The following is a 13787-nucleotide window of genomic DNA, read 5'->3' on the forward strand; positions in this document are numbered from 1 at the left end:
GGGTGGGTGGCAGCAGGAGCTGGTGTAGGGCTCGCATCCAGTTACTGGACACAGAGCAGTTATAGAGAAAGTAGAAATTGGGGTTTCCTTAACACTTTGTGGGGAGAGCTGAAAGGACTTGGCATACAACCCTGACAGGAGCGAGAGCTGTACTGCTCATCTGCTTCATCTCCAGGGAGTTCCCAGTAGGCGCCTTTAAAGCCCCAGTTTGGACAGGAGGGAAGGTTACCCAAAAGCCCTCCAGTACTGGGTACCAGGGATGGGATGTCTTTGTGCTTCCAGCTGTGAGGGACTCCGGGGAAGGCTTTCCCCACCACCACCATCTCTGCTCTGTCGGTCGTTCTCTGGGGCTGGATCAACGAGAGCAAAACTGCACTGGGAGGTGACGCTCCCTTCTCACTGGTTTGGCAAAGGCTCCTGCTCCTGCTCCTGCCACAGCTCTTGCAAGTCAGGCTGTCACTGCCTGTGCCTGAGCTGTTGCGGGCTCTGCTTCTGCCCTAAGGAGCAGGATGTCAGTATTTTAGTCGTGAAGAGCTTTTCTTCTGTGTCTTGTCATGAATTGGTGCGATAGAGCAGCAACGGCCCCAAACATGCTGCTGCTCTGCCCGGCTCTCCGTGCAGGCTTGTGCTCTGGAAAAAAAGGAAGGGGAAAGCAACCTCTGCTGCTTTCAGACCTCCTTGAACATCACCAGGAAGTTGAGAAATACCTTTGTGGCTCCAGTGCTGAGTGGTTATCTCAAATGCAAATGCAGTAGCTTGAAAGTGTCTCTTTATTTTAACTCCTTTCAGCCTGAGACAGCTTTGCACCTGCCTCAGGGTAGACAGGGAGATTCCAGAGAGAGAGCAGGGGAGATGTGGGGCTGGCGTGCAGGCAGCTGGCGCCGGGCAGGGTTCTGGGTAGGAGTGCTGCAAAGATGTGGAGAGTGAGTTTTCGGGATAGCCCTGCTTTAATCCTTATTATTTAATCTGAGGTTCCCATTTGTTGTTGGTGTGGGTGACGACTCTGATCCCTTAGCGTTGTCACATGTGTTCTTGCAGCAGGGTAAGATGGTTTGTGTGGGATGAAGGGGGTGCGGGGTGCTCTACACGTGCAGCTGGGGCAACCAGAGCTGCTGTGCTGGGAGACCTGCAACACAGTGCTTGGGGGACTGCGGCTTGAGATTGTCTGGAAGCTTAAAATGTTAACATGATCAGTACTAGTTTATGCTTATTTTATTTTCCAGGCACAGTTTGAAGTTAGTATTTGTGACCCTGAGGGCTAGAAATAGATTTTGTTTGTCAGGACAACGGAGCATCTCCCCCACTGGCGTGGTTGGAGGGAGAATAGCTCCTACGTCCTATTAGTTTCACAGTGAAATTGCAAAACTTTTGATCCTGCATCTGCACAAGTTTGGCCCATGCTGTACCTGCACCAGCTACGAGTTGTTACGCAGGATCTGGCTTTTCCTCCCCATTCACTGAACGACTGTGCAACCCGTGCCAAAGATTGGGGCTGCAGAAACCCAGCCCAGGTTTTTTCCTTTGTTATACCAACCAGAGCTAACGGGGCGCAAAGTAATAGTGCAGCACTCCTCCTTGCAAGGGCTAAGGCACTTCCCTTTTGCTCACAGCCCGAATTGCACTTTTTCCCGCCGCACTGTTTCATGCAGGCAGCATCTGGTCAAGTTTCTGTTACCTCAGTGTGTTTGCTGGGTATTACTCAGACAATTTATTCCAGCACAAAGGAGGGGAGCGTGTTAGAGCGGGTTAGAGCTGTCCAGCCTGGGCATGCGGGAACCAGTGACAAAAGCTCCATAAATACAGTGTACATTCTTTTGCTTCTCCCCATCCTCCACATACATATCAGTTGCTGTTCCAGATTATTGGGAGAAGAATCTCTGTATTCCCTGGATGTGAAACACATTGGTTCTCCCTTTGCAAGCAATGAAGATAATCTTGCTGGCGGGGCTGCGTCTCGGGTGAGGCTCTGCCGCTGAACGGCTGATCCCAAGGCCGACGGGAGCAGCGGAGATACTGGCCCCAGCCCTGTGAGTGGGCAGCGGGTGCCTCCAGCTTGCTGCAGTGGACTGGGACCCACCTGGGATGCAGGACCGGCCCAGGATGGAGCTGCCTGCAGGGGCATGGTCCCCGCTCCCTCCGTCCCTCCCTGCCCACCCCAACACCCAGTATCCTGCAGGGATGGGGCATGGGAAATGTGCATCAACCCTTTCCCCGCTTCTGCAACACTGGGCCTGGGAAATGGGGTCCCTCTGGGCTCTAGGACCCCCACGGGTCTGCCTACATTTAAGCCTTATCCATCAGCCATTCCCCTGTGGCTGCCATCTCCCCCATTCAGCATCATAACATCTGGCACAGCTGCTGTTGCTCCCCACGGTGGATCTCATCCTCCCACGCACTCCCTGGGCTGTGCTAAGGGGGTGATAGGATCCATCCCCCAAGCCTTTAACAAACCAGGCGATGGTGGAAGGACAACCAGAGAGGGAGGGAGTGAAAAAAGTTTTGCCAGGCGTTGTTTCCACCACAGCCTGACGCAGCAGCACTTGCTCTCCGCTCCAAGGCAGCTCGGCCCCACGGGCTGTGCTCGCTGCTGTGATGTGCAGGAGGCTGGTGACAAGCCATATCCTTCCCCTGCGCTGGGGCTGTGGGACCATTGCCACCAGTCCCAAGGCTCTCTGTGGCTGCTGGTGGCTGGCAGTGGTGTCCGCACACCGGTGGCTTGACCTCGTGGCCAGGACTGCAGCTGCTGCGTGACCTTTCCCAGTTTAAGCACAGCTTGTAAAACCCTCACCCCTCTCTCTAGGCCTATAAAATACAACTTGGTTTGCTGTGGCAGTTTCACTGGCGATAGGACCTGAAGAGGGACTGCTACCGAAACCTGGCAAACACCCAGAGGGGAAGACGGCTGTGATGCACACCTCAGGCCTTCAGACACCGCATTCCTTCTGCCCAGATTTGGAGATTCCACCTCTCTGGCCCTACTTCTGGAAGAGAACAAACAAGCCTGGCCCTGGGCAGCATCCCTCTGCTGTCCCCTCCCAGGAGAGATGCCTGGCAGCAGCGGGGAGTCAGTAGCAAACACCAGCTGGGGCTTCCCCTCGAGCCTGGCCGCCTGCCTCTTGAGGTTTTTGTCGGTCAGGGTTGTAGATTTTTCCCCTTTATTAGCCCCGTTCCCTGGCCCCGAGCTGGGCTTGATGTGGGTCCACATGCTCTGTGGGTGTAAATCTGTGCAGCTTCAGCAACGTCGGTGACCCTGCGAGGCTGCCTGGGGCGTGAGGGTCAGCCCCTTCGTTTTGCTGAGAGCTACAATGGTGAGGACCCTCCCAGCACACACACACATTTCTGCCTCTGCTGCAGTGGAGTTTGTGACTATTTTTTCAGGTAGTTTGAGTATTTTGTTAAACTGAAAAGAAAATCACAGGAAAAAAAAGCAGCGAGAGGCAGGAAAGAAAGGCAGGAGATGCGCAGCCTTGTGCACAGAGGTTTCCCCTGGGTTCGTGCGTGTCCCCGCTGTGTCACCCATGCTCGCAGGGGTTCATGTTTCTCGTTGTGTCCCTTGGGGTGTGCACACCTTTCTGGAGAGGCTGTGACAGCTGAAAAGCCCTGGTGTTAGGCTGTGGCAGGTGGGTAAGGGCCTTTTTGGAGTACGAGCCCCACCATCCCCTGCAACACCACACGTGGACTTTCCTGGGCTCCAGCGCTTCACCCCAGGCCAGGCGCCGAGCGTCCCCGGGGAGGGCGACGAGTCCCCAGCAGGAGCGGGAGCCGGTGCCAGCGCAGAGGCCAGCGCTGTCCCCCGGACGGCGTGCCTGCAGCCCGCTCCTCACGTAGCCCCGGCCCCGAGAAACTTACTCCGCAAACTGATTTTCCAGCAGCTGCTCAGATGGAAGACTTTTGCAAGGCTTCCAGGTGAAGGAGCGGTTTGTACAGCGGTGCCCACCCCGCCGCCGGCCGGGAGCTGGGGAACAGAGGAGCCCCTTCTCTGCCCCGCTCCCCGCACGGCAGACAGAGCCCCGCTGTCGGTCAGAGAAAGTTTGGTGAAGGCAGAAGGGAGGAAAAGGCTCCTGGCAGGTTTTGTCTGTCGGAGCCAAGAACGGTCCCGTTCGTTAGGAGCTTGTGATCCCTTTTTTTCTTTTCAAATACATCTATTTATTTTTTTTAGACTGCTGGCCGTTTCTCAAAGGGACCTGAGCTGCGAGTCGACCGCTCGCTTGCACCTTGTCCTGGCCTAGATCACGCCGGGAAGCGCTTCGGCTTCTCGGCCGTGAAAGCCGCTCTCTTAGCGAGGGCGCGGGTGTCTCCCCTTGGCCAGGAGCCTGTGCCGGCAGCGGGCGCGGGGGGGCTCGGCACGCCGGCGCTGGGAAGACTGGGGCAGTGTTCGGGGCCGAGGGCTGCTGAAAGGGCGCAGTGTGTGCCGAGCGTGCGTCACCCGGGCTGCAGGGCAGCTGGGAGCCGGCGGAGGAAAGCAGCGGAGAGCTGCTGGGGAGGGGCCGGCGCCCCAGGAAAAGGCGGCGAAATGAATATCATTAGCGTGGAGTGGAGGCAGAAGGGCCTGAGGAAAGAGGGAGGCCGGGACGCGGTGTTTCCAGGAGCGGAGGGGTTTGAGGGACTCTCGTGTTGCACCTGGGTGTGTGCGTGGGGTCAGGCACGGGAACGGGGCGGGCAGTGGAGCATGGGTCCATCTGAGCCCCAGGCACATCACTTAACCTCCACGTGGCTCTGGGTGTCAAACGAACGAAGCCTAGGGAAGGGCTGGGAGAGCCCTGGGAAGCTTCGTGGGGTCCTCAAGGCAGGGAGCTGCATTGTGTCACCCTTCGGTGCCCCGAGCGCCAGCTTGCAGGGCTGGTGCTCCATCCCCGCTGGCGCCAAACAGCCCTGGAGTCGCCAGTTTTCTTTGGCTGTAGCTTGGGCTCAGCTGGGCTGCGCACTTCCCGGTCTGGCCGATACACACCCAGGTGGCTGCTGGGCTGTGCCAGCCCCTTACATGTCCTCAGCATCATCTCCCTGGTCCCCAGGGATGTCACCTGCTGTGGCAGGCCCAGGAGGTGGCTTGTCCCCTCCTGGATCAGGGGTCATTGTTGGTGGCTCAGCGACGGCCCCTAAAGGGAGCTTGGCTTCTTGGGGACATCCCAACTAGGACCTCCGCGTCTGGCTGCGTGTGAGATGGGAAGCAGGGAGGGTTTTCTGCTGTAGGTTGAACACAAGTGTGTGTGGGAAAGTCTAGGTCCATCTCAAAAGCAAAGAGCCCTTCTCACGGCGGTGCCAGCAGCTGGAGGGATCCCCCCTGACATGTCTGAGGGTTAGCTGTGTCCTACGGTATTCCAGGGGCATCATGTGCTCATGTGAGACACCAGCACGTGTGCAAGTGGAGGGGAGAGGCCCCTTGGGGTTCAGCTTGCTCCTGTCCTTGAGCCCATGGCTGCTGGGGACAGCAGGAAGCTGGGACCGATGTGGAGAGGGTGTGTGCAGAAAGCGCTCCAGTGGCGGTTGATCAGGAGGTGCATCGTACACAGACAGGCTTTTTTGTGCGGTTTTATTTGACTGAAATGCAAAGGAGATGATCTTTGCTGAAAAGTCATGCTAAGACATTTCCTTCTAGTGTGAATAACCACAGCCCAAAAGCACCGGGTCTCGCCAGCCGAGCAAATGGGGAGGGCGGCTGATGGCGCTGGGCAGCCCAGCTGTGGTCCTGTGCCTCCAGACCTACAGAAAACCACTTCAGAGGCTGCAATAATCTCGTTGGCTTTACAGGCTGCTGTCCCAGGGCCAGTTCCTCCACCAGACCTCTGGTTTGCTGATGCATGGGGCCCCACAGCTGAACTCTATGGCCACATGCCAGGCGTTGGTGGTGCCGGGGAGCGTCCCTGCCACCTCGCCCCAAGGACTGATGGGCTTTCCATCCTGCTCTTTCACGCTGTCCAGGCTCTCTGTCCGTCCCCACCTCTGCCTAACACTAGGCAGATCTTCAAGGCTTTGATCCCACAGGAGTGACCTCTTAGGGTGGTGTTTTTCTGTCCTGTTGTCACCAGTGGCAGCAGCAGGATGGAGAAGTAAAACGTTACAGGGAGCACAGCGTGATGATACAAATGGGCTGGAAGGACCCACGAGAGCCATCAGTTTGTTCCTCCACCCTGTGGTGGGATCCGATTTCCCACAGTGAGGCGGGGATCAGCCCAGCAGCAGTGTCTGGAGCCTCCCCACACCGAGGTGCTAGAAACGCCAGAGCCGTGCCAGCGTGGCAGAACCGTCAGCCCGACGGATGGCACGGGGCTGCAGCCACGCTTGCTGTGAATCAGGGAAGGAGCTGGATCTGTGCATTAACTCACTGGCCATCTCAGCCCACAGCATGACTTCACCGTCGGGTGAACATCCCACCATGGAAACCAAACCTCAGGAATGCAGCTGGGTGTGCCGGCTCTCTTCTCCTCTCCCGAGGACTCTTGCATGGCTAAAATACTCCCAGGCTGGCAAATTGCTGTTGCCACCTCTCCCACCAGCTCCCTGAGCGGGGCTGGGGAGTGATGCCCATGCGCAGGTCATCCCCTGTGCCAGGTGGGTGCCTGCGTGGGGGTGGCACCATGGGTGCTGGGTGCTGCCCTCCCTTTTTGTGCATGCAGAAGCAAGGAGCTACGCCGTGGCCTTAATCCAGTGGCCCTAGCTAAAGCGGGGGAAATTCATAGCCACATGCCCTCTTTCTCCCTCGTTCCACCTCCTGCTGGAGATGGACCCACCGGTGGCTCTGGCAGAGCCCAGGTTTTGGCACAGGCGACGAGCAGCAGTGGAGCGATGATGAACATCCGCTCTGAGAGCAGAGCGGCAGGGCCAGGGATGTCTGAGTCGCTTCTGCCTCCCGCCTAAACCCATTTGGCCAAAAAAGGCTAACGTGAGCGTTTCTGCGTCTGCTGGCCCGGGAGGGGGCCCGTCCGGAGCTCGGGGTCTCGGCGGGCGTGCGCTCTGCCGGGGTCGTATGTTTTTCCACTTGGGCTGGAGAGGGGCCGCGGGCAGGCAGCCGCTGGGCTCAGGTGACTCCTGAGCTGCCCTTTCCATCTGACTCATGAGGGACGTTGCGAGCGCTCTCCTGCCCGATGGAAAACACGTCGCCTCGCAGCTCGTGGCTTCTGGGTCTGTGCCAGCCCCCCAAGCCGCAGGGCTTCCCGGGGCTGCGAGCGCAGCGTGCCAGCACCCCGAGCCCAGCCCTTCCCAGGCTGGAGCTGGGAGAGCAGCTTCCGTGGGCTGACTCTCCACCGTGACTTTGTGTTCAGCCTGTGCCCGTGGCCAGCTCTGCAGGACAGTCGGGGCAGCGAGGCTGCGCAGGACAGGTCCGCGGTCCCTGTGGTGGACACGGGCATCTCTCTGGGCAGGGCTGCCGGCTTCAGCGCTGGCTGCCGGTGTGACATTGCTTTTACAACCCTGCAGCCTGGGAACTTCTCTCTCCTCTACCTTTGCTCCTTGGGAGGGTCGGGGATGCGAGTGGTTCCCTCCGGCAGCAGGATGGGTCCTTCCCTTCCCTTCCCCTCCCGGAGCCCAGCGCACCAACATTCTCCTCCCTCCTTTCTGGATCTGGGCAGCACGAACATGCCTCTCTTCTCAACCCCGTGTTCCCATCCCTCTAGGTTTTCTCCATCCTCATGGGCTTGTTTTCTTCAGATGCCATACTGCCAGGGGCTGACAGGACAAACCCAGGCCTCGGGGCTTTCTGCGTGAGGGTGAATTGAGTGAGAGAGAGGGGGAAACTGAGGCACGCTGGGCTAAGCACTTCTCGCAGGGGCACGCTGGGCTGGGGGAGACAAGCCAGGGCCTCTGGCTTGCCGTGTCCAGCCCCAAGGCTGTTTGCATCACGCCATGGAGGCAGCCACACAAGCCGTCCGCTCCCCCCGTGCCCGCTGCCGGAGCCGCAGCATCGGGCTCCCCCTGCTCCTTTGGGAAGGGAAATGTTTTCCCTTTCCCCTCCCCTCCCTGCTCGCCAGCGTGAGTCCGGTTTCCCCCGCGCGCTGCCGCCAAGCGCCTCTGGAACCGCTGGAAAATGCATAAAAGGCCTGGGCAAGGCTGCGGCGAGGGTTACTCACAGTCACAGCTGGATCCAGCTGCTGATTTAAAGCAACAGCACGGCCGCACCGGGCTCCTCAGGAGACCCAGGCATCCCAGGGCACAAATCCCCCGGGGAGAGGAGGCGGCAGCCCCGAAGCTGGGGGGGAAACTGAGGAAGGGGCAGCCCGAGGAGGCAAATCCCTGGGTGGATCCGGCCCCGGGGGTTTGCTCCTCCGTGTTTGCTGAGTGTTTCCGCCTGCCCTGCTCCTGCGGCTCCTGACACAAAGGCCAGGGCAGTGGTCTCCCCTGTTTTTGGAAGAAATCATGCAAATCTTGGTGGGTTTGATTCCAAGCAAGGCAGTGGACATTGCTTTCAGCTGCGGCTCGAGGTGTTTTGGCAGCCTCCGGTGTCTCGGCGTGAGCTGCCGAGGCCGATGGAGCAGGAGGGAGAGCCCAGCTTTGGGAAGGCAGCAAACCTCCTGGCAGAGGTGCTGGGATGGAAATGGCCGTGGGGCCCTGGGCTATGTGTAAAATGGGGTTAATGTGTAAAATAACCCACCCCGCGCTCAGGATCTGGTTTATGGGCCTGTTAACGATGGGCAAGCGGAGGGAGCTTTCTGTGGGGGTGACTGTCTTTCTGGGCATCCCACGTCAGACCCGGCCGGTACATGACGTCTGCCCCAGCTTCCATGCGGGTGGTGTTCACTCAGCAATAAACCAGGGTAATAATTAACGCTCACCGCCCGGGGACCTTTCTCTGAGCAAGGGCTGGGACGGAGGCAGTGCCGGTCCCTGGTCGGCCATAGCCCCCAGCATCCCACGTGGGAGCAGCGGTGACGGACGAGCCTCCCAGGGTTACTCTCTACCTGCCGGCACAGCCCCAGCGGCATCACAGAAGGTGCTTAGAAAACAAACGTGCAAGGAGAAAGGGACATTCCCTGTCCTATCGCATCCAGGATGTTTGCCTGTGAGGGCGTGCAAAGCCCTGACGTGGTGCCAGTCTGGCTCAGCTAAACAGAGACCTCGGTGGGACGCCGCAGCCTCAGCCTCCCTCCCCGCCCTGGGGTACGGCACAGGTGAGTGGTTTAACGAAGAAAAACCTAAATGTGTGAGCACCCCGTGCTGCCGGTCTCAGGTCAGGCTGAGCCCTTGGTCCCCCTCCAGGCACTCGGAGGTTTGGGGAGGAGAGGGCTGGTTTGGGTGTTCCCACAGGTCGCAGGGCAACGGGACCTTGGCTTGTGTGGGAAACCCGGCCCAGGGAACACGGCGCTGGCACGAGTGGCCAGGAGGTCTGAGAGTCGCCGGGAGAAGAGAGGAGACTTTTTTTCTGTGTACGTATAATTTGCTGGAATGGACAGAAATCAGAAAACACCACCAAAAAAAAAAAAACAACCAAAACACCATAGCAAAGAAACCAGGGCAGCTTTTCCCAGTGAAACAAAACCCAAACCATCAGTGGGAAAACATTGGCTGGGTCAACCTGCCACAAGCCAGTCTTCTGGGATTACATAAACTTCGTAAAAAAAGCTCACTTCTTTCTTTGTACATACTTTTTTTATAAAACGTTTTAATTCAGGTCTGCTTTGAAATGAAAAGAGGCTTCTTGAAACAAAAAAAGCATTGTGGTTTGCTTCGAAAACGTCTAAATGAGCCACTTTGGCATCGTCTCAGTCCTCGCCCTTTCCCTTTGCGCAAATGATGCCCTGTAGCCCCATTAGATGCAAGCTCCAAACCTCGCGTCCCCGCAGGTCACTCGCCCCCATCTCCGGCGCTGACACCGGGAGGGGTGCTCGGGTGAGAGGCGAGTGTGCGGCACTGGTACCTGCCGCCTCCAAATGGGTCCCGGGAGCTGGCGTCCGCAGGGGTGGCTGCTGTCGGCGGGAGCTGATGTCACCCCGGCTGGGACGCGGGTGTCACCCGGGAAGGTCCATGCATCACCTTCCCTTCTGCATCCCCATACAGTGCAAACGGTAACGTTCCCGAGTGTTATTTCTCACGGGTCCCCTGCCAGCTCTCACGGGACCGCGGCGGCTCGGCGCGCCTCAAACCGTCACCGGCGTTGCACAAGGCAAAGGAGCTCGGCCCTTCCGTGCCCGAGCAGCACCTGCCGCCCAAGAGCCCTTCTCCAGACACCCGCAGCTCTGCCAACGGTGCCAGAAAGGCACCCGGCACCTCCAAAATTCAGTGTAATGGCTTAGACCTAAGAAATAAGGGTGCTGGGTGCTGCAGCGAAGGAGGGGGCAGGGCGACGGATCCAGCCGCTTCGCTGAAGGCAGGGCCGGGCAGGCATGGCAGGGATCTGCTGGTGGCTGGGTCTGCTCCTGGCAAAGTGATGCTGCCCCTGGCTCTGGTTTTGGGCAAACAAAGAAATTCAGGTTTCTCTTTTTCAGGTTTCGCTCTCAAGCAGAGGGATTGTGGCTGCTCGGGTAAAACCTGTTCTTGCCGGGCGCTGGAAAGAGGCAAGGAGAAGATGTGTGGAAGAGAACTTTTTTTTGGGGAAAAAAAAAAGCTTTCAGTTTGGTTTCAGCTTTCCTGCCACCGCTTTGCTTTCCCAGAGTGAATCCAGAGAGTGTGAAAACTTGGGTTTATCCTAAACTTTTCTACATAATGATGAAACAAAGTAAAAAATGCTGCTTCATCTTAAGATTCAGCCTTGAACAGGAGCTGGCGGTGCCAGGGGTGCCTAGGACAGTGCTTGTCTCTGTCATTAGCAGCCCCAGACCTGACATTGTTTGAGCCGTTAACGAGTATCAGCAGCCAGGCTTTGCGCGGCCATCACGCCCCGGGTCCGCGATGCTCTCGCGCAGCGGGACGTGCAGCCCTCCCGCACACGGGGAGGTGAGAGCAGGGTCTGCTTGCTCGGAGGGGGTTATTTGCACCGAAACCCCGCGCAGCAGCAGCGCGGGAGCATCCAGAAAACTCCCCGCGCTCGCAGCCCAGCCGCTTTCCTGCACGGAAGCAGCCGTCGGAGAGGCGGGAGCCTGGGAGCATGGCTGGCAGAGCTCCCTGCCGCAGGCTGCCAGGAGCCCTCCTCGCGCTGCCACGGTGCCGCTTCCACGCCGGAGCAGCACAGCCCTTCGGGCACGCTACCCCGCGGCCGGCCCTGGGCTTGCCGGCTGGATGTGCTGATGCTGGGGGATCCAGCGCGCCCCGGGAGCCTGTCACACACCCACGGCGTCTGCGTGTCCCCTGCGGCTGCAGCAGTGGCTCTGGGGCTGTGTTTTGGGTTCTACTCCAGCTCCCCACGCGGGAATGCTGCCGTCCTTGCCGTGGTCCCAGGGCACGTTGCAAGGAGATGGTGGCTGCGCTTTCGGGGCTTTTGCTGCTCTCATCCCTTTGCGCCTGTCTGTGAAGGGGAGGTTCTCCAAGGGCGTCCACCTCTGCCCTGAGACCCTCTTTGCAGAGCGGGGTGAAGTCCCAGCCACGAGCTGGCATGCGCCTACCACCCCTGCACTCCAGGGATGAGTCCTTCTCACATCCCACTCTGGTCAAGCTGGTACTCAGCGTGGCTCTTCGTCGTACCCCTGACACCCTTCCTCTGTGCATCTCACAGCCATGATTTTCTTGGGGCCATGAGTTCATCAGATACAGACTTGCCTCTGGGTGGTGGGAACAGATTAAAAAGGAATCAGGGAAGGCGCATAGGGACCTTTGGTGGCGATAAGGCAGTGGGATGCTGCAGAGCTGGTGCAGCCTGCTCGGGCAATGTTTCCTGGGGAGCTTTCACAGCCCCCAGGACGCAGAGCTGTAGGGCATCTGGGAAAGCGATAAGCCGAGATAAGGAGAGAAAAGCGGACCTGGAGAAAGCAGTGCAACTTTTCCCTCTGCAACTGAGCTGGACTTGGGGTTTTCTCGGAGCAGGGCCAAATTCTGTTTGAGTAGCAGAGGTTGTCTGGGTACCACCGCATGTCCAGCCTCGGAACAGAAGAGCCTTTCCCACGACAAGCACAGTGTGTCCAGGGGGTTGTGAGAGCTGTGGGAGACCCTGACCCTTAGCACTTGTGCAAAATGCAGAGGGAACGGGACTGGGATATCTCTGCTGGGCAGGAAGGAAATATCCCAAAGGATTTCCTGCAGGCTTACCAGCCTGGCTTCGTGGTTGACACAAGCGGCTGGTGGGGACAGGAAGATGACAAAATGGGAGGCATCAGAAATGATGGAGACTGATTTTCATGACTGAAAAAGACCCTCAACTGAAATGCTACACTTAAGAGGAAAGGACGGTCTTAAATCTGCTTCTCAATGGGCAATGGGATGTCCCACGCTGATATGGCTGCAGTGGGGATGCTGGTGAAACACTGCTCCGAACCAGGGCTGAAGGAAGAGTTTGGAAGGACACCTCACCTGCCTGTGGTGCTGGTGGAAATTTGACCCATGAGACAGCGCCTGGCATGGCGAGCAGGCGCATCCATGCTGCAGCAACCATTCCTTCTGGCTCCCTGCACCCCCAGGGTGAGGTGTGGGTCCCAGGAGATATGTGGGTCCTGGACAGAGTGTGGGTGCCTGGTGAGGTGGGAGTCGTGGGCAGAGTGGTGGTCCCCGACAAGGTGTGGATCCTGGGAGAGGTGGGGGTCCCAGGAGAGGTGTGGCTCCATTGCTCCAGGGATCCCAAACCATGCTGTGCAGAGGGGCAAAGCTGGGATCTCAGTGTCCCCATGAGAAACTGGGGTTGGGCCCCAGCTCCCTTTTGGGATTCATCCCAAAGTGACCTGCCTGTGTTGGGGGGGCAGAAAAGACCCACGTTGCTTTTCCAGAGACCAAATCCCAGCTGCCAAAAGCAGCTCTCTCCTTGTGAGCACCGGGATCCCCTTCCCACAACTGGGATCCTTTGCAATTAACAGCTATGGGGCAGGCCTAACGCACCCCAGAGACCCACTGTGCCCGGGGTGCAGGAGACCCTGTAGTGTGCCAGGGTGGGGACACCCCCGAGCTCCCCGCTCCTGGTGGGTGTCCCATCAGCAGCAGGGAGGCTCCCCAGGGGGAAGTGTGGGGTGTCACCCTTAAACCCCTTCCCCTGGCAGCACGGGGGAGATCTCTGCCTGCTGGGGCGGCTGGGGGGGGCGGAGGGGCAGGGCAAGAGTTAACCTACCTGCTCTGCCATCCCTCTTGGCTCCACCTCGGAGCGCGAGGGGAGGGAAAAGGGGGAAAAAAAAAAAAAAAAGAGGAGGAGGAGGAGGAGGAGGGCAGAGAGAAGCGCCCGGACCGCGGGCAGCCCCGGCCAGCAGCGGAGCGGCCGCCCCATCCCACTCCCAGCATGTTCCAGTGGTGAGTGACTGGAGCCCCGCTCCTGCCTGAGACCCTCATGGGAAGGGACAAAGGACGGCGTCCGTCCCCGTCCCTCTGTCCCTATCCCAGTAGCGACGCGCCCCCGGCCCCGGCTCTGCGGAGGGCTCCCCGGCGGGGTCCCCCCTCCCACCACCCCGGGCCGGGGTACCCCCGGGAGGGCTCTCTGGGGTGTCCGCCCGCCCCATCCCGGGGCACGGGAGCTCCGGCCCGGCGGCGCGGCGGGAGCCGGGACGGGGGCACCGGGCAGGGGCCGGCGGTCAGCGTGTGTCCCCCTCCCTCCCCCGAGGATGACTTTCCCAGCCCTTCCCTGCAAAGGGCTGGTTTGTGTGGTAGGGCCGCGGAGCGCGGGGCCGTGGAAGCAGCCAGACCTGCCCCGTGGGGTCCCTGCCCCGCGGCAGCGCCAGCCTGGGGGCAGATGCCCACGGCGGGGGGGAACATCCAGAGTTTCGGCTCTTGCCTCTTCCTCAGCCCTGTGT

At 59.3% G+C, this 13787-nt stretch overlaps 1 protein-coding gene across 1 annotated transcript in view; it reads left to right on the forward strand.

The window, feature by feature from the left end:
• Nucleotides 1–12416: 12416 nt before the first annotated feature.
• B3GNT7 (UDP-GlcNAc:betaGal beta-1,3-N-acetylglucosaminyltransferase 7) overlaps nucleotides 12417–13787 on the forward strand; it is a gene marked incomplete at both ends in the record, with an annotated part of 6027 nt that continues 4656 nt past the window's right edge. The window contains one exon of the mRNA XM_082003464.1: nucleotides 12417–12590. Within this exon, the coding sequence (XP_081859590.1) occupies nucleotides 12417–12590 (174 nt within the window). The remainder of the gene's footprint in view (nucleotides 12591–13787) is intronic.

This window comes from Phaethon aethereus, assembly GCF_964289735.1.
Source record: "Phaethon aethereus genome assembly, chromosome: 9".
NCBI lineage: Eukaryota > Metazoa > Chordata > Aves > Phaethontiformes > Phaethontidae > Phaethon > Phaethon aethereus.